Here is a 20,880-nt window from a genome sequence, read left to right on the forward strand (position 1 = left end):
TTATTATATCAGTTATGTAAAACCTCACTGCACACTGGTATAGACTGTTATATGCAGGATCCTTCATCAGAGAGCGCTATTGACATGGTACCCACTGTTTAATAATTCACATTTACCTATCAGGAGGATTCCTCAAGGTGAATGAATTAGCTGTATACAAAATTACTACAGCATTCAAAGCTGCTGGTTTATTTGGACCCACGGCTGTTCACTATTAACCATTAAGGTAGATATATTAATATTTTATATAAGTTTATATTTCATCCTCTACCGTGTACTATCAGGTAATTCCCTGCTGTAATTACAGGGCGTCTAGAAGAAAACCCGGGCACTGGGCTATTACGTGTGAAGGAAGAGGATGAGACAGATGACATGAATAGTCATCAGACTGAAATACATTGCTCCCTCCCTGCTGGTGAGTAGTAATACGTGAGAGTCTGACACCAAACTCTCCACCAATGCAAGAGGCCTCTTAACAAAGTAAGCCTGGACTTCATTATAACATACAAATATCATGAATATCTATATGCAATAGTAAATAACCAGCTATGTTAGGGAAAAAATATCTAGTCTTGTCTTAAAGTAACATATATTTATATGGAGGTTGAATTTGGTACATAACACAATTTATTAAAAGTATAAAAAAAAAACAATATCAATAACAGGACAAAGCCTTACACATTTATCTATAGAGTACATATAATAAGCAATAGCAAGCGATCCACTAATAATTGTGCAAACAGATAATTAGTGCACATCAATTCAAATAACAACTCCCATCAATCTAGGGCTAAGTTTAAATCACAAGCTTGACACTATATCATGCAAAGCATAGTCCCAAATCACCTGATTTAATATAAACAATCCAAATGATGATTCCTATTTTCTCCAACATAGGTGTGTCCGGTCCACGGCGTCATCCTTACTTGTGGGATATTCTCTTCCCCAACAGGAAATGGCAAAGAGCCCAGCAAAGCTGGTCACATGATCCCTCCTAGGCTCCGCCTACCCCAGTCATTCTCTTTGCCGTTGTACAGGCAACATCTCCACGGAGATGGCTTAGAGTTTTTTAGTGTTTAACTGTAGTTTTTATTATTCAATCAAGAGTTTGTTATTTTAAAATAGTGCTGGTATGTACTATTTACTCTGAAACAGAAAAGAGATGAAGATTTCTGTTTGTATGAGGAAAATGATTTTAGCAACCGTTACTAAAATCCATGGCTGTTCCACACAGGACTGTTGAGAGGAATTAACTTCAGTTGGGGGAACAGTGAGCAGTCTTTTGCTGCTTGAGGTATGACACATTCTAACAAGACGATGTAATGCTGGAAGCTGTCATTTTCCCTATGGGATCCGGTAAGCCATTTTTATTCACACAGTAAATAAGGGCTTCACAAGGGCTTATTAAGACTGTAGACATTTTCTGGGCTAAATCGATAATATTTACACATATTTAGCCTTGAGGAATCATTTAATCTGGGTATTTTTTGTAAAATAATATCGGCAGGCACTGTTTTAGACACTTTATTCTATTGGGGCTTTCCCTAATCATAGTCAGAGCCTCATTTTCGCGCCGGTATGGCGCACTTGTTTTTGAGAACAGCATGACATGCAGCTGCATGTGTGTGGAGCTCTGATACATAGAAAAGTCTTTCTGAAGGCATTATTTGGTATCGTATTCCCCTTTGGGCTTGGTTGGGTCTCAGCAAAGCAGATTCCAGGGACTGTAAAGGGGTTAAATATAAAAACGGCTCCGGTTCCGTTATTTTAAGGGTTAAAGCTTCCAAATTTGGTGTGCAATACTTTTAAGGCTTTAAGACACTGTGGTGAAATTTTGGTGAATTTTGAACAATTCCTTCATACTTTTTCGCAATTGCAGTAATAAAGTGTGTTCAGTTTAAAATTTAAAGTGACAGTAACGGTTTTATTTTAAAACGTTTTTTGTGCTTTGTTATCAAGTTTATGCCTGTTTAACATGTCTGAACTACCAGATAGATTGTGTTCTGACTGTGGGGAAGCCAAGGTTCCTTCTCATTTAAATAGATGTAATTTATGTCATAATAAATTTAGTAAAAATGATGCCCAAGATGATTCCTCAAGTGAGGGGAGTAAGCATGGTACTGCATCATCCCCTCCTTCGTCTACACCAGTTTTGCCCATACAGGAGGCCCCTAGTACATCTAGCGCGCCAATACTCCTTACTATGCAACAATTAACGGCTGTAATGGATAATTCTATCAAAAACATTTTAGCCAATATGCCCACTTATCAGCGAAAGCGCGACTGCTCTGTTTTAGAAAATACTGAAGAGCATGAGGCCGCTGATGATATTGTTTCTGAAGGGCCCCTACACCAGTCTGAGGGGGCCAGGGAGGTTTTGTCTGAGGGAGAAATTTCAGATTCAGGAAAAATTTCTCAACAAGCTGAACCTGATGTGATTACTTTTAAATTTAAGTTGGAACATCTCCGCGCTCTGCTTAAGGAGGTGTTATCCAATTTGGATGATTGTGATTATCTGGTCATTCCAGAAACACTATGTAAAATGGACAAGTTCCTAGAGGCCCCGGGGCCCCCCGAAGCTTTTCCTATACTCAAGCGGGTGGCGTACATTGTTAATAAAGAATGGGACAGGCCCGGTGTACCTTTCGTACCTCCCCCCATATTTAAAAAATTGTTTCCTATAGTCGACCCCAGAAAGGACTTATGGCAGACAGTCCCCAAGGTCGAGGGGGCGGTTTCTACTCTAAACAAGCGCACCACTATACCCATAGAAGATAGTTGTGCTTTCCAAGATCCTATGGATAAAAAATTAGAAGGTTTGCTAAAAAAGATGTTTGTTCAGCAAGGTTACCTTCTACAACCAATTGCATGCATTGTCCCTGTCACTACAGCCGCGTGTTTCTGGTGCGATGAGCTAGAAAAGGCGATTATTAGTAATTCTTCTTCTTATGAGGAGATTATGGACAGAATTCGTGCTCTTAAATTGGCTAATTCTTTCACCCTAGACGCCACCTTGCAATTGGCTAGGTTAGCGGCGAAAAATTCTGGGTTTGCTATTGTGGCGCGCAGAGCGCTTTGGTTAAAATCTTGGTCAGCGGATGCGTCTTCCAAGAACAAATTGTTTGACATTCCTTTCAAGGGGAAAACACTGTTTGGCCCTGACTTGAAAGAGTTTATCTCTGATATCACTGGGGGCAAGGGCCACGCCCTTCCTCAGAATAGGTCTTTCAAGGCCAAAAATAAACCTAATTTTCGTCCCTTTCGCAGAAACGGACCAGCCCCAAGTGCTACGTCCTCTAAGCAGGAGGGTAATACTTCTCAAGTCAATCCAGCCTGGAGACCAAGGCAAGGCTGGAACAAAGGAAAGCAGGCCAAGAAACCTGCCACTGCTCCCAAGACAGCATGAGATGCGGGCCCCCGATCCGGGACCGGATTTGGTGGGGGGCAGACTCTCTCTCTTCACTCAGGCTTGGGCAAGAGATGTTCTGGATCCTTGGGCGCTAGAAATAGTCTTCCAAGGTTATCTTCTGGAAGTGATTCATCCTGTTCCATTAAAAGAACGAGGGATGGGGTTCTACTCCAATCTGTTCGTAGTTCCCAAAAAAGAGGGAACGTTCAGACCAATCTTAGATCTCAAGATCCTAAACAAGTTTCTCAAGGTTCCATCGTCCAAAATGGAAACCATTCGAACAATCCTTCCATCCAGGAAGGTCAATTCTTGACCACGGTGGATTTAAAGGATGCGTATCTACATATTCCTGTCCACAAGGAACATCATCGGTTCCTAAGGTTCGCATTCCTGGACAAGCATTACCAGTTCGTGGCGCTTCCTTTCGGATTAGCCACTGTTCCAAGGATTTTCACAAAGGTACTAGGGTCCCTTCTGGCGGTGCTAAGACCAAGGGGCATTGCTGTAGTACCTTACTTGGACGACATTCTGATTCAAGCGTCGTCCCTTCCTCAAGCAAAGGCTCACACGGACATAGTCCTGGCCTTTCTCAGATCTCACGGATGGTAAGTGAACGTGGAAAAGAGTTCTCTATCTCCGTCGACAAGAGTTCCCTTCTTGGGAACAATAATAGACTCCTTAGAAATGAGGATTTTTCTGACAGAGACCAGAAAAACAAAACTTCTAAACTCTTGTCGGATACTTCCTTCCGTTCCTCTTCCTTCCATAGCACAGTGCATGGAAGTGATAGGTTTGATGGTAGCGGCAATGGACATAGTTCCTTTTGCGCGCATTCATCTAAGACCATTTCAATTGTGTATGCTCAGTCAGTGGAATGGGGACTATACAGACTTGTCTCCGAAGATACAAGTAAATCAGAGGACCAGAGACTCACTCCGTTGGTGGCTGTCCCTGGACAACCTGTCGCAAGGGGTGACCTCCCGCAGACCAGAGTGGGTCATTGTCACGACCGACGCCAGTCTGATGGGCTGGGGCGCGGTCTGGGGATCCCTGAAAGCTCAGGGTCTTTGGTCTCGGGAAGAATCTCTTCTACCGATAAATATTCTGGAACTGAGAGCGATATTCAATGCTCTCAAGGCTTGGCCTCAGCTAGCGAGGGCCAAGTTCATACGGTTTCAATCAGACAACATGACGACTGTTGCGTACATCAACCATCAGGGGGGAACAAGGAGTTCCCTGGCGATGGAAGAAGTGACCAAAATCATTCAATGGGCGGAGACTCGCTCCTGCCACCTGTCTGCAATCCACATCCCAGGAGTGGAAACTTGGGAAGCGGATTTTCTGATTCGTCAGACATTGCATCCGGGGGTGTGGGAACTCCATCCGGAAATCTTTGCCCAAATCACTCAACTGTGGGGCATTCCAGACATGGATCTGATGGCCTCTCGTCAGAACTTCAAGGTTCCTTGCTACGGGTCCAGATCCAGGGATTCCAAGGCGACTCTAGTAGATGCACTAGTAGCACCTTGGACCTTCAACCTAGCTTATGTATTCCCGCCGTTTCCTCTCATCCCCAGGCTGGTAGCCAGGATCAATCAGGAGAGGGCGTAGGTGATCTTGATAGCTCCTGCGTAACCACGCAGGACTTGGTAGGCAGATCTGGTGAATATGTCATCGGCTTCACCATGGAAGCTACCTTTGAGACGAGACATTCTTGTTCAAGGTCCGTTCGAACATCCGAATCTGGTCCTACTCCAGCTGACTGCTTGGAGATTGAACGCTTGATCTTATCAAAGCGAGGGTTCTCAGATTCTGTTATTGATACTCTTGTTCAGGCCAGAAAGCCTGTAACTAGAAAAATTTACCACAAAATATGGAAAAAATATATCTGTTGGTGTGAATCTAAAGGATTCCCTTGGGACAAGGTAAAGATTCCTAGGATTCTATCCTTTCTTCAAGAAGGATTGGAGAAAGGATTATCTGCAAGTTCCTTGAAGGGACAGATTTCTGCCTTGTCTGTGTTACTTCACAAAGAGCTGGCAGCTGTGCCAGATGTTCAAGCCTTTGTTCAGGCTCTGGTTAGAATCAAGCCTGTTTACAAACCTTTGACTCCTCCTTGGAGTCTCAACTTAGTTCTTTCAGTTCTTCAGGGGGTTCCGTTTGAACCCTTACATTCCGTTGATATTAAGTTATTATCTTGGAAAGTTTTGTTTTTGGCTGCAATTTCTTCCGCTAGAAGAGTTTCAGAATTATCTGCTCTGCAGTGTTCTCCTCCTTATCTGGTGTTCCATGCAGATAAGGTGGTTTTACGTACTAAACCTGGTTTTCTTCCAAAAGTTGTTTCTAACAAAAACATTAACCAGGAGATAGTCGTGCCTTCTTTGTGTCCGAAACCAGTTTCGAAGAAGGAACGTTTGTTGCACAATTTGGATGTTGTTCGCGCTCTAAAATTCTATTTAGATGCTACAAAGGATTTTAGACAAACATCTTCCTTGTTTGTTGTTTATTCTGGTAACAGGAGAGGTCAAAAAGCAACTTCTACCTCTCTCTCTTTTTGGATTAAAAGCATCATCAGATTGGCTTACGAGACTGCCGGACGGCAGCTTCCTGAAAGAATCACAGCTCATTCCACTAGGGCTGTGGCTTCCACATGGGCCTTCAAGAACGAGGCTTCTGTTGATCAGATATGTAGGGCAGCGACTTGGTCTTCACTGCACACTTTTACCAAATTTTACAAGTTTGATACTTTTGCTTCTTCTGAGGCTATTTTTTGGGAGAAAGGTTTTGCAAGCCGTGGTGCCTTCCATTTAGGTGACCTGATTTGCTCCCTCCCTTCATCCGTGTCCTAAAGCTTTGGTATTGGTTCCCACAAGTAAGGATGACGCCGTGGACCGGACACACCTATGTTGGAGAAAACAGAATTTATGTTTACCTGATAAATTACTTTCTCCAACGGTGTGTCCGGTCCACGGCCCGCCCTGGTTTTTTAATCAGGTCTGATAATTTATTTTCTTTAACTACAGTCACCACGGTATCATATGGTTTCTCCTATGCAAATATTCCTCCTTAACGTCGGTCGAATGACTGGGGTAGGCGGAGCCTAGGAGGGATCATGTGACCAGCTTTGCTGGGCTCTTTGCCATTTCCTGTTGGGGAAGAGAATATCCCACAAGTAAGGATGACGCCGTGGACCGGACACACCGTTGGAGAAAGTAATTTATCAGGTAAACATAAATTCTGTTTTTTCTGGGTTTCATATAAGCCAGGAGTAGTTGTAAACTTAAAAAAAAAATTATACTGTCCTGAAAAAGGGAAAAGTAAACGTCTGTAGAGGTCCTTTAGGCTATGGACATAACCATAAAACACAATACCATGTGCAGGAGCTCATTGGAGTGAAGTAGCTGGTGCTGTGCACAGACCAACTATTTGCAAACCAACTAACCGATTATGAGATTCGTTGACAACTATTTTCATTATCGATTATATCCATAAGTTGTTGCAGCTCTACTGCTCTCCCTTGTACAGAAGAATATGTGTAGGAATAGGGGCGTGGGGCACTTAAGGGATGTAATTGATTTTTTAGGGAAATTTTTTTTTTTTTTTTTTTTTAGTTTTTTACTTAGTAAATATTACTAGGTACATGTGGCTGTGTTTGGAAGTGTAAAGAGAAAAGAATAAAACTTATTTTGTGAATACAAACAAGTGTGTGAAATGTGTTTAAACCATATATATGTGATGCCTTTTATAATACTTTTTTCTATTAATAGTGTATTAATGTGGAAAATAAAATAAATAATTTTTTGCACGTGTCTGGTTTTATTATATTATTTATAGTAACCTTATAAAGAATGTTATGTTCCTAGTCCATAAGAGTGCATTAATTGCGTGAATTAACTATATTTAGAATTTTGGTGAGAGCGATTATTATTAATGTCAATTTTCTAAAAAGATTTTGATAAAGCTCTGGTAAGAGCGAAACGCGTCGAGCTGTGTGACCTTTCTTTTATCTATGAACTTATATTCATATTATATTTGATTTATTGATCATTAAAAATAACCCGGGTTATCATTTCTCCAACATAGGTGTGTCCGGTCCACGGCGTCATCCTTACTTGTGGGATATTCTCTTCCCCAACAGGAAATGGCAAAGAGCCCAGCAAAGCTGGTCACATGATCCCTCCTAGGCTCCGCCTTCCCCAGTCATTCTCTTTGCCGTTGTACAGGCAACATCTCCACGGAGATGGCTTAGAGTTTTTTAGTGTTTAACTGTAGTTTTTATTATTCAATCAAGAGTTTGTTATTTTAAAATAGTGCTGGTATGTACTATTTACTCTGAAACAGAAAAGAGATGAAGATTTCTGTTTGTAAGAGGAAAATGATTTTAGCAACCGTTACTAAAATCGATAGCTGTTCCACACAGGACTGTTGAGAGGAATTAACTTCAGTTGGGGGAACAGTGAGCAGACTTTTGCTGCTTGAGGTATGACACATTCTAACAAGACGATGTAATGCTGGAAGCTGTCATTTTCCCTATGGGATCCGGTAAGCCATTTTTATTACAGAGTAAATAAGGGCTTCACAAGGGCTTGTTAAGACTGTAGACATTTTCTGGGCTAAATCGATTCATATATAACATATTTAGCCTTGAGGAATCATTTAATATGGGTATTTTTGTAAAATAATATCGGCAGGCACTGTTTTAGACACCTTATTCTCTAGGGGCTTTCCCTAATCATAGGCAGAGCCTCATTTTCGCGCCGGTATTGCGCACTTGTTTTTGAGAAGCATGGCATGCAGTCGCATGTGTGAGGAGCTCTGATACATAAAAAAGGACTTTCTGAAGGCGTCATTTGGTATCGTATTCCCCTTTGGGCTTGGTTGGGTCTCAGCAAAGCAGATACCAGGGACTGTAAAGGGGTTAAAGATAAAAACGGCTCCGGTTCCGTTATTTTAAGGGTTAAAGCTTCCAAATTTGGTGTGCAATACTTTTAAGGCTTTAAGACACTGTGGTGAAATTTTGGTGAATTTTGAACAATTCCTTCATACTTTTTCGCAATTGCAGTAATAAAGTGTGTTCAGTTTAAAATTTAAAGTGACAGTAACGGTTTTATTTTAAAACGTTTTTTGTACTTTGTTATCAAGTTTATGCCTGTTTAACATGTCTGAACTACCAGATAGACTGTGTTCTGAATGTGGGGAAGCCAAGGTTCTTTCTCATTTAAATAGATGTGATTTATGTGACACTGAAAATGATGCCCAAGATGATTCCTCAAGTGAGGGGAGTAAGCATGGTACTGCATCATTCCCTCCTTCGTCTACACCAGTCTTGCCCACTCAGGAGGCCCCTAGTACATCTAGCGCGCCAATACTCCTTACTATGCAACAATTAACGGCTGTAATGGATAATTCTATCAAAAACATTTTAGCCAAAATGCCCACTTATCAGCGTAAGCGCGACTGCTCTGTTTTAGATACTGAAGAGCATGAGGACGCTGAGGATAATGGTTCTGATATGCCCCTACACCAGTCTGAGGGGGCCAGGGAGGTTTTGTCTGAGGGAGAAATTTCAGATTCAGGGAAAATTTCTCAACAAGCTGAACCCGATGTGATTACATTTAAATTTAAGTTGGAACATCTCCGCGCTCTGCTTAAGGAGGTGTTATCCACTCTGGATGATTGTGAGAATTTGATCATCCCAGAGAAACTATGTAAAATGGACAAGTTCCTAGAGGTCCCGGGGCCCCCAGAAGCTTTTCCTATACCCAAGCGGGTGGCGGACATTGTAAATAAAGAATGGGAAAGGCCCGGTATACCTTTCGTCCCTCCCCCCATATTTAAAAAATTGTTTCCCATGGTCGACCCCAGAAAGGACTTATGGCAGACAGTCCCCAAGGTCGAGGGGGCGGTTTCTACTTTAAACAAACGCACCACTATACCCATAGAAGATAGTTGCGCTTTCAAAGATCCTATGGATAAAAAATTAGAAGGTTTGCTTAAAAAGATGTTTGTTCAGCAAGGTTACCTTCTACAACCAATTTCATGCATTGTCCCTGTCACTACAGCCGCGTGTTTCTGGTTCGATGAGCTAGAAAAGGCGATCGATAGTGATTCTCCTCCTTATGAGGAGATTATGGACAGAATCCGTGCTCTCAAATTGGCTAATTCTTTCACCCTAGACGCCACTTTGCAATTGGCTAGGTTAGCGGCGAAAAATTCTGGGTTTGCTATTGTGGCGCGCAGAGCGCTTTGGTTGAAATCTTGGTCAACGGATGCGTCTTCCAAGAACAAATTGCTTAACATTCCTTTCAAGGGGAAAACGCTGTTTGGCCCTGACTTGAAAGAGATTATCTCTGATATCACTGGGGGTAAGGGCCACGCCCTTCCTCAGGATAGGTCTTTCAAGGCCAAAAATAAACCTAATTTTCGTCCCTTTCGTAGAAACGGACCAGCCCCAAGTGCTACGTCCTCTAAGCAAGAGGGTAATTCTTCTCAAGCCAAGCCAGCCTGGAGACCAATGCAAGGCTGGAACAAGGGAAAGCAGGCCAAGAAGCCTGCCACTGCTACCAAGACAGCATGAAATGTTGGCCCCCGATCCGGGACCGGATCTGGTGGGGGGCAGACTTTCTCTCTTCGCTCAGGCTTGGGCAAGAGATGTTCTGGATCCTTGGGCACTAGAAATAGTCTCCCAAGGTTATCTTCTGGAATTCAAGGGGCCTCCCCCAAGGGGGAGGTTCCACAGGTCTCAATTGTCTTCAGACCACATGAAAAGACAGGCATTCTTACATTGTGTAGAAGACCTGTTAAAAATGGGAGTGATTCATCCTGTTCCTTTAGGAGAACAAGGGATGGGGTTCTACTCCAATCTGTTCGTAGTTCCCAAAAAAGAGGGAACATTCAGACCAATCTTAGATCTCAAGATCCTAAACAAGTTTCTCAAGGTTCCATCGTTCAAAATGGAAACCATTCGAACAATTCTTCCTTCCATCCAGGAAGGTCAATTCATGACCACGGTGGATTTAAAGGATGCGTATCTACATATTCCTATCCACAAGGAACATCATCAGTTCCTAAGGTTCGCATTCCTAGACAAGCATTACCAGTTTGTGGCACTTCCGTTCGGATTAGCCACTGCTCCAAGGATTTTCACAAAGGTACTAGGGTCCCTTCTAGCGGTGCTAAGACCAAGGGGCATTGCAGTAGTACCTTACTTGGACGACATTCTGATTCAAGCGTCGTCCCTTCCTCAAGCAAAGGCTCACACGGACATTGTCCTGGCCTTTCTCAGATCTCACGGGTGGAAAGTGAACGTAGAAAAAAGTTCTCTATCTCCGTCAACAAGGGTTCCCTTCTTGGGAACAATAATAGACTCCTTAGAAATGAGGATTTTTCTGACAGAGGACAGAAAATCAAAACTTCTAAACTCTTGTCAAATACTTCATTCTGTTCCTCTTCCTTCCATAGCGCAGTGCATGGAAGTAATAGGTTTGATGGTAGCGGCAATGGACATAGTTCCTTTTGCGCGAATTCATCTAAGACCATTACAACTGTGCATGCTCAGTCAGTGGAATGGGGACTATACAGACTTGTCTCCGACGATACAAGTAGATCAGAGGACCAGAGATTCACTCCGTTGGTGGCTGTCCCTGGACAACCTGTCACAGGGGATGAGCTTCCGCAGACCAGAGTGGGTCATTGTCACGACCGACGCCAGTCTGGTGGGCTGGGGCGCGGTCTGGGGACCCCTGAAAGCTCAGGGTCTTTGGTCTCGGGAAGAATCTCTTCTCCCGATAAATATTCTGGAACTGAGAGCGATATTCAATGCTCTCAAGGCTTGGCCTCAGCTAGCAAAGGCCAAGTTCATACGGTTTCAATCAGACAACATGACGACTGTTGCGTACATCAACCATCAGGGGGGAACAAGGAGTTCCCTGGCGATGGAAGAAGTGACCAAAATCATTCAATGGGCGGAGACTCACTCCTGCCACTTGTCTGCAATCCACATCCCAGGAGTGGAAAATTGGGAAGCGGATTTTCTGAGTCGTCAGACATTTCATCCGGGGGAGTGGGAACTCCATCCGGAAATCTTTGCCCAAATTACTCAATTGTGGGGCATTCCAGACATGGATCTGATGGCCTCTCGTCAGAACTTCAAGGTTCCTTGCTACGGGTCCAGATCCAGGGATCCCAAGGCGACTCTAGTAGATGCACTAGTAGCACCTTGGACCTTCAAACTAGCTTATGTATTCCCGCCGTTTCCTCTCATCCCCAGGCTGGTAGCCAGGATCAATCAGGAGAGGGCATCGGTGATCTTGATAGCTCCTGCGTGGCCACGCAGGACTTGGTATGCAGACCTGGTGAATATGTCATCGGCTCCACCATGGAAGCTACCTTTGAGACGAGACCTTCTTGTTCAAGGTCCGTTCGAACATCCGAATCTGGTCTCACTCCAACTGACTGCTTGGAGATTGAACGCTTGATCTTATCAAAGCGAGGGTTCTCAGATTCTGTCATTGATACTCTTGTTCAGGCCAGAAAGCCTGTAACTAGAAAAATTTACCACAAAATATGGAAAAAATATATCTGTTGGTGTGAATCTAAAGGATTCCCTTGGGACAAGGTAAAAATTCCTAAGATTCTATCCTTTCTTCAAGAAGGTTTGGAGAAAGGATTATCTGCAAGTTCCTTGAAGGGACAGATTTCTGCCTTGTCTGTGTTACTTCACAAAAAGCTGGCAGCTGTGCCAGATGTTCAAGCCTTTGTTCAGGCTCTGGTTAGAATCAAGCCTGTTTACAAACCTTTGACTCCTCCTTGGAGTCTCAATTTAGTTCTTTCAGTTCTTCAGGGGGTTCCGTTTGAACCCTTACATTCCGTTGATATTAAGTTATTATCTTGGAAAGTTTTGTTTTTGGTTGCAATTTCTTCTGCTAGAAGAGTTTCAGAATTATCTGCTCTGCAGTGTTCTCCTCCTTATCTGGTGTTCCATGCAGATAAGGTGGTTTTACGTACTAAACCTGGTTTTCTTCCGAAAGTTGTTTCTAACAAAAACATTAACCAGGAGATAGTCGTGCCTTCTTTGTGTCCGAATCCAGTTTCAAAGAAGGAACGTTTGTTGCACAATTTGGATGTTGTTCGTGCTCTAAAATTCTATTTAGATGCTACAAAGGATTTTAGACAAACATCTTCCTTGTTTGTTGTTTATTCTGGTAAAAGGAGAGGTCAAAAAGCAACTTCTACCTCTCTCTCTTTTTGGATTAAAAGCATCATCAGATTGGCTTATGAGACTGCCGGACGGCAGCCTCCTGAAAGAATCACAGCTCATTCCACTAGGGCTGTGGCTTCCACATGGGCCTTCAAGAACGAGGCTTCTGTTGATCAGATATGTAAGGCAGCGACTTGGTCTTCACTGCACACTTTTACTAAATTTTACAAGTTTGATACTTTTGCTTCTTCTGAGGCTATTTTTGGGAGAAAGGTTTTGCAAGCCGTGGTGCCTTCCATCTAGGTGACCTGATTTGCTCCCTCCCTTCATCCGTGTCCTAAAGCTTTGGTATTGGTTCCCACAAGTAAGGATGACGCCGTGGACCGGACACACCTATGTTGGAGAAAACAGAATTTATGTTTACCTGATAAATTACTTTCTCCAACGGTGTGTCCGGTCCACGGCCCGCCCTGGTTTTTTAATCAGGTCTGAAAATTTATTTTCTTTAACTACAGTCACCACGGTATCATATGGTTTCTCCTATGCAAATATTCCTCCTTTACGTCGGTCGAATGACTGGGGAAGGCGGAGCCTAGGAGGGATCATGTGACCAGCTTTGCTGGGCTCTTTGCCATTTCCTGTTGGGGAAGAGAATATCCCACAAGTAAGGATGACGCCGTGGACCGGACACACCGTTGGAGAAAGTAATTTATCAGGTAAACATAAATTCTGTTTTTATATCACTATCCCACTAACAAATTGGGGAATTGTAGAGGACCTTCATTATTAACTGCGTGCATAGCACTAAGTGCAGTTTCAACTTCTCACACTAAGGAATACAAAGTGACATTGTACATAACAGCGATCTCACTGGCATTGAAAGACGACCTCCCACGAAGGAGTGTGACGTCAGACGCCAGGAGCAGACAACGAAGCGAGAGAACAGCATGGAGAAGCAGTAAGCGGCCAAAAAAGTGCGGTCTCCCTTAACAGTAAGAACTGTGAGTAAAACAAAATTGATACGAATATTGTAAAGGTGAACGCAAAATAATCCTAACCTGTTTGAAGGACACAATAAGCCTCTGGTATTACCGCGTGCATAGCACTAAGAGCGGTATATGAAAATTTATTTGTTTTGGATCACAAATTGAAAAAACCCCAGCAAGAGTGTGTGTAAAAGCAAAAAATCTGGCCTTACTTTTGGCATGTAAAGTTACTTCTTGTTTTTGTGCCGCATGCATAACACCAAGAGCGGTATCTAGTAAAGTATAAGAAGCAAAGGATACAAAAACTTACCTTGAACTTACCAATCCTCATTACATAACAATAGTAGATATTTGGGATCTTTCTCTTGACTTTTCAAAACGGACATTTTTTACATTTTTTTAATTTTTAATTTTGTTCTGTGTTTAGTAATTTTTTATGTAGCAAATTGACACATATTGAGTTTTTACATATGGCCATTTGAATACCCACATTACATCTGGGAGACGTCCCAGAGAAATTTCTGACATCCAGTGGTAATTACCAAATATATTACACCTTTTATCATAATTTTTAAATAAATTTTCTGCTGATTTAATTTCATAAGTTAAAGTCGTTTATGATTTATTATTGTTGTTCATAGGTCTTTTTGGTATATTTTATTTAAGATATCAGCCATTTAACATTTACACAATCTTTTTAGAAAATTGACATTAATAATAATCGCTCTCACCAAAATTCTAAATATAGTTAATTCACGCAATTAATGCACTCTTATGGACTAGGAACATAACATTCTTTATAAGGTTACTATAAATAATATAATAAAACCAGACACGTGCAAAAAATTATTTATTTTATTTTCCACATTAATACACTATTAATAGAAAAAAGTATTATAAAAGGCATCACATATATATGGTTTAAACACATTTCACACACTTGTTTGTATTCACAAAATAAGTTTTATTCTTTTCTCTTTACACTTCCAAACACAGCCACATGTACCTAGTAATATTTACTAAGTAAAAAACTAAAAAAAAAAAAAAAAAATTTTCCCTAAAAAATCAATTACATCCCTTAAGTGCACCACGCCCCTATTCCTACACATATTCTTCTGAACATTTCACACATATATAAGTTGGAAGGAACTTATATTTATAGGGAGTTTGGGATCTGATAGTTCCAGCGCTCTATTCACTCTAAACTAAATAATTGCTCTCCCTTGTAGTTTAGTCTGGTTTATAAGCGCAGATAACACAATGAGTTTAACCCTTGTTTAGTTCATGTTGTAGTTTTATATTGGAGTATAGAGGATCACAGTAAAAAAAATGATGAGAAGGAAAAGGTGCTGATTGTGTCTATTTGGTGCTGTTGTCTGTCTGGGAAATGCATAAACCGTTTTATAGATAACTTATAAAAACTAGATCATGTGATATAAAAACTGAATCTGCTTTATTTGTACAGATGAAGATAAAGCTGATATAGTGAAAGTTGAGATAACAGAAGATCTGTGTGTGAGGCATCAGCTGGAAGCACCAGATGAGGAAACCAGTGACAGCATCAGCCCAGGTGAGTGTGCACTTGTATCTGAGGGATGAAGGTAACAGGTTGATATTTACATTTGTTGTATCTGAGAGATGGGATTTACAGATGAGTGCATGTATATTTTGAGTTACAGATACGTGTTACGGGTGAGTGTGCACATATATTGTGTGTGTGAGATGCAGTTACAGATGAGTGTGCACATATAGTGTGTGGGAGGTACATGGGCTACAGGTGAGTGTGCACATATACTGTGTGGAGATGTGTGGGTTACAGGTGAGTGTGCACATATATTGTGTGTGAGGTACATGGGCTACAGGTGAGTGTGCAAATATGTTGTGTGTGTGTGTGAGGTATGTGGGTTACAGGTGAGTGAGCACATATGTTGGGTGTGTGTTAGGTGAGGGAGCACATATGTTGGGTGTGTGTGAGGTATGTGGGTTACAGGTGAGTGTGCACATATATTGTGTGTGAGATGTGTGGGTTACAGGAGAGTGTGCACATATGTTTTGTGTGTGTGAGGTATGTGGGTTACAGGTGAGTGAGCACGTCATGTGTGTGTGTGAGGTATCTGGGTTACAGGTTTGTGTGTGCTTATATTATGTGTGAGGTACGTGGGTTACAGTTGAGTGTGCATGTATATTGTGTGTGAGGTACATGTGTTTGAGTGTGCACATATAATGTCTGTGTGTGAGGTACGTAAGTTACAAGTGAGTGTACACATATAGTGTGTGTGTGAGGTACATGAGTTACAGATGAGTGTTCACATATATTGTTTGTGAGTTTCAGGTGAATGTACATTTATGTTGTGTGTGAGGCATTGCAGGTTACAAGTGAGTGTGCACGTACGTATGTTGTGTCTAAGGAACACAGGTTCCTAGTGAGTGCACACATGCTGTGTATGAGGCACACAGGTAATAAAGCGAGTATGTACATATATTACTAATGATTGTGCACGCATGTTATCTCTGAGGCATGCAGGTTACAAGTGAGTGTGCATACATGCTATGTCTAAGGCTCACAGACACAATATGCATGTCTCACATGTAACCTAAGGCACACTGGTTACCAGTGAGTGAGCTTGTATGTTTTGTCTGAGGCACACAGGTTACAAGTGAGTGAGCACATATGTTTTGTCTGAGGAGCATAGGTTACAAATGAGTGTGCACACGTTGTGTCTGAGGCATGCAGGTTATAAGTGAGTGTGCATGCATGTTGTGTCTAAGGCACACAGTGTGAGGGACTCCCTGATACCCAGACTGGGTATCTCTGCCAGAGAGATCTTCCTCAACACTGGAACATGTATAAGTGAAGCTAGTAAGTGATAATACCAGTATCCCACTCTAATGACCAGACAAGACTAGTATTAAGTTATTGCTTACTACCCAGCCCCCAGGTTTGCACAACCAACATTGTTAGATTAATATTGTCAGTATATGGCCGGGTTATAATACAATATATTTAATAATTATTATTTAAAACAAACCCCCAATAAAATGCATATACAAAACAATTAAAAATAATATAAATTCCTAAATTCTTTATATTAAAGTTATAAGCACATTGAATTATATTTATAGACATCAGATTATGAATCAATTGATACACACTTATGTTGTTACAATATTCTTTACAAAGCAAACCAAATGTATCTTTAGAATTAACCTTATTCACAATTGAATTGCATTACATCACCACAATGAAATGCCAAATTATGGGCCACTAACTTTCAGACCAGCACAATTAAACTACTTAGCCTACAATTGATCCTATATAACTCTAATTTAAAACATCAGAAATTATATATATTATTTGTGCAAACAACCGACTCCTCTGCCAATTTATCTGAGCTGAAATAAATTCTTAATTATCTACAATTAAGACAAATTCTAAAATATATCTATATAGCTGCAATCTGACTATAGTCTTAGAATACCTTTGTCTAAAATATTAAAAATATAGAACAGTCATACATCACCAACATGAACCAAATTAAATGTGTTCTAGCTTTTCCAAGTAGATTCAGGTCACCTCATATGAAGAAAGGTATTACAATCAGATCAAGAAATTAGTCCCAGGTTTTGCTTATAATGACTGTGTCCCCAAAAATGGCAGCCCAGTTTTCAGTCAAAAGTTAGCAGACAAAAATACCTTTTTTCTCTCTCCTTTCATGAGGTTATATCATGTGATATCCCTCCCCCTTTTCTTATTCTAATCATTGGTGATCTGAATTCGATAGGCCCTTAATGGAGCTGTCTTTCCATTGGCCCCCGGAACTTGTCCCTCTCATTGGTTATTTGGGAGACACCTCCCTGATTGGCTCATCTGGCTCTGCATGTGTTCCAATAGTTAATTTATTTGGCTGTCATACTAGTTTTAATCCCCTAGGGGGCAGGAAACAACCGCAAATGCAGTTTCACCATCAATTATTTCCACAGTTCAATACATCCTTATAAAGTGATTATTTAAACGACTTTAATTTCTTGTATTAATCATTTACAATTTTAATTATAGATGGGATAATATAATGTCACTTTTCTGAATATTCTAATAACAAATGCAGTCATGTTTCTAGCGATCATACCAATAAGCAATTGCACTGTCAATCATTTGCTCTCCCTAAAATCATAGTATTTAACATCCTGGCATTATATTCATACAAACACAGCATATTTCACGTTTCTAATAATTTTGAATGCATGAAAAACCTGATTTTGGTCTGAAATTAAAGAAATAATGCTGTTAAAAATGTCAAACATTTATACATCTATTAATGCAGATATTATTCAATGTCCCAGATCAATATATATATATATATATATATATATATATATATATATATATATATACACATATATATATATATATATATGTTTCTAATATGATCTATGTATTATTATGAAGATTTAGGCACAGGCATTTAGGCTCCCTCTGTATTGAGCAGTGAGGGGGGTCTGTAAATCTATTATACATTTTGGGCAGGAAACTCCATATATCGACTTACACACCTGATGGTTTCAAAATGCTAATATTTACTTTGAAGTGGCCCACTGGCCTTATTTATACAACGGTCTAAATCCTTTGTTCTCTCCTGTGTAATTTTCCATATTGAGGGGGAGGATTGAATTGGGGTCAGCCAGGCATCTAATGTCTCATGACCTCAAAATTGCAATACATAGAATGTGTCCAGTAATAAAATAAGCATTTTCAAATGTAATATTTGATTGTATACTTATTTTATCTTAAAGGGACATAATACTCATGCTAAATCACTTGAAACTGATGCAGTATAACTATAAAAAGCTGACAGGAAAATATCACCTGAGCATCTCTATGTAAAAAAGGAAGATATTTTACCTCACAATCTCCTCAGCTCAGCAGAGTAAGTTCTGTGTAAAAAGTTATACTTCACCTGCTCCCAGCTGCAGGTAAAAATAAAAAAAAAAAATGAAGAAATGAACAGCAGCCAATCAGCATCAACAGTGCTGAGGTCATGAACTCTTACTGTGATCTCATGAGATTTGACTTAACTCTCATGAGATTTCATAGTAAGCTTCCTTTACCTGATTGGTGAAATAATATGAGAGTTCACGAGGCTCATCCTTTCAGCTGTCCCAGGACAGACACACTAAAATGCTGCTTAGAAATCCTTTACAATGGGAGGTGGCTACTGAGGAACTTTTGAGGTAAAATATCTTTCTTTTTTACATAGAGATGTTCAGGTGATATTTTCTAGTCAGCTTTTTACAGCTATGCTGCAGCACTTTAAAGTGTTTAAACATTTGGGTATTATGGCCCTTTAATATAGAAATATGTTGCATGGTCATGGGGTGTGTACCCAGTCCAGTATGAGAGTGCAGTTCCCTTCCGTGTTTTGTATATATATACAAAACACGGAAGGGAACTGCACTCTCATACTGGACTGGGTACACACCCCATCACCCTGCAACATGCTCAGCCCTGGGTGCCACTGGCACTCACAGGAAGCTGTGCTGTTCCCAGAGTCACAGGCAGTTAACCCCAGTCAGGTCTGGGTGCAAGAACCATAGGGAAAATTACAAAACAAATTAATACAACACACAGAGAAAATCCAGCACTCACTTACAAGCTCTCAGCTAAGATTTAAAAGCAAAAATGGAAAGGTTAGTTACCGCATCTGGCCAAATGGGACAAGCCCAGGTACCTCGTCAAGATCCTTTCCGATACCTGGGACCCTAAAACAGCCACACAATGCAAGCTTTCAAATCCAAACAAACTGGGAACAAGGGAAGGGTGCACAGGAATATGTAATCACCCTAGACATATACAAAACACGGAAGGGAACTGCACTCTCATACTGGACTGGGTACACACCCCATAACCCTGCAACATGCTCAGCCCTGGGTGCCACTGGCACTCACAGGAAGCTGTGCTGTTCCCAGAGTCGCAGGCAGTTAACCCCAGTCAGGTCTGGGTGCAAGAACCATAGGGAAAATTACAAAACAAATTAATACAACACACAGAGAAAACCCAGCACTCACTTACAAGCTCTCAGCTAAGATTTAAAAGCAAAAATGGAAAGGTTAGTTACCGCATCCAGATGCGGTATATATAGATAGATAGATAGAGACATTCACAGATACCCTGACAATATACTTTATAACATTTAAACTCTTAATTTCTGCCTGTTTCAAAGGCTCTATTGACAGCCTCTTAATCATGCTTTGTTATTTGCTTTTCACAACAGGAGACTGCTAGTTCATGTGGTTCATATAGATAACAATGTGTTCATGCCCGAGGAGATATTTAAGAATTAGCACAACACAGTACTAAATGCAACTCATTAGATAAATACAATTTTGTGATCAGGGGGTTGTCAGAAGATGCTTAGATACAAGGTAATCACAGAGGTAAAAAGTATATTGATATAACTGTGTTGGTTATGCAAAACTGGGGAATGGGTAATAAAGGGATTATCTACCTTTTAAAACAATAAATTTTTTATTGTAGACTGTCCCTTTATTGTAGGTTAAACAAGAACTGTATTATTAGAGCAACTGCACTGTATTTATACACAACCTCCATGTGATAAGAGCCTAATCCCATCAAGGAGAACAATACCCACCCCAGACCGCCTGGCACCTTCATTGAAGCACTAGGAACATATACCCACATCTCATATAGTTTGTGTTTTTGGGGTGATCCCGAGGGAGCGGTAGCAATCCCAGAGTACCATTCGATAGCCCCAGATGTTACAGTCCAAAAAGCGACATTATCCGTGGCTGGGAACCGGAGCAACAGCGTTGTAAAGGTACCAGGGAGCAGTCCATGATGATGCTGAAAAACCCCAGGCTCCCTCTCAGTAATCACCCCAGCTCCATCAAAGGTATAATAAGTCCCCAAAAGAGCAGCGTGCTGGAGCGATGGGCTTCCGAAGCGATCCCAGCCAGAGCACAGTTCCATGAGAATCCAGGTGCTGAAGGGTACAAAGGAATAGTGATAGGCTCTTTCAGGAAAATGTCCAACAACTGTAACATAAAAATCCAAACACAGAGCATAGTAATCGCTACCACCGGGACAATTATTGCCCTTGCTCACACGTTACAAGTAAGTGTGCACACTTGCTGTGTCTGAGGAACACAGTTTACAAGTGAGTGTGCATGTATCCTTTGAGTCACATTTATTACTAATATTTCATCGGACCACCATAATCAGCTACCTTATATACGACCATTTGCTGTTTTTTTCCCTTGTTCTGTAAAAC

General features: G+C 41.0%; 1 protein-coding gene across 1 annotated transcript in view; it reads left to right on the forward strand.

Annotated features, from left to right (window-relative positions):
* Window positions 1–20,880, forward strand: part of LOC128657226 (oocyte zinc finger protein XlCOF6.1-like) — a 126,672-nt gene that overhangs the window by 23,642 nt on the left and 82,150 nt on the right. The window contains exons 2-3 of the mRNA XM_053711491.1: window positions 308–415; window positions 15,060–15,164. Of these exons, the coding sequence (XP_053567466.1) occupies window positions 308–415; window positions 15,060–15,164 (213 nt within the window). The remainder of the gene's footprint in view (window positions 1–307; window positions 416–15,059; window positions 15,165–20,880) is intronic.

Source organism: Bombina bombina, chromosome 4 (assembly GCF_027579735.1).
Source record: "Bombina bombina isolate aBomBom1 chromosome 4, aBomBom1.pri, whole genome shotgun sequence".
NCBI lineage: Eukaryota > Metazoa > Chordata > Amphibia > Anura > Bombinatoridae > Bombina > Bombina bombina.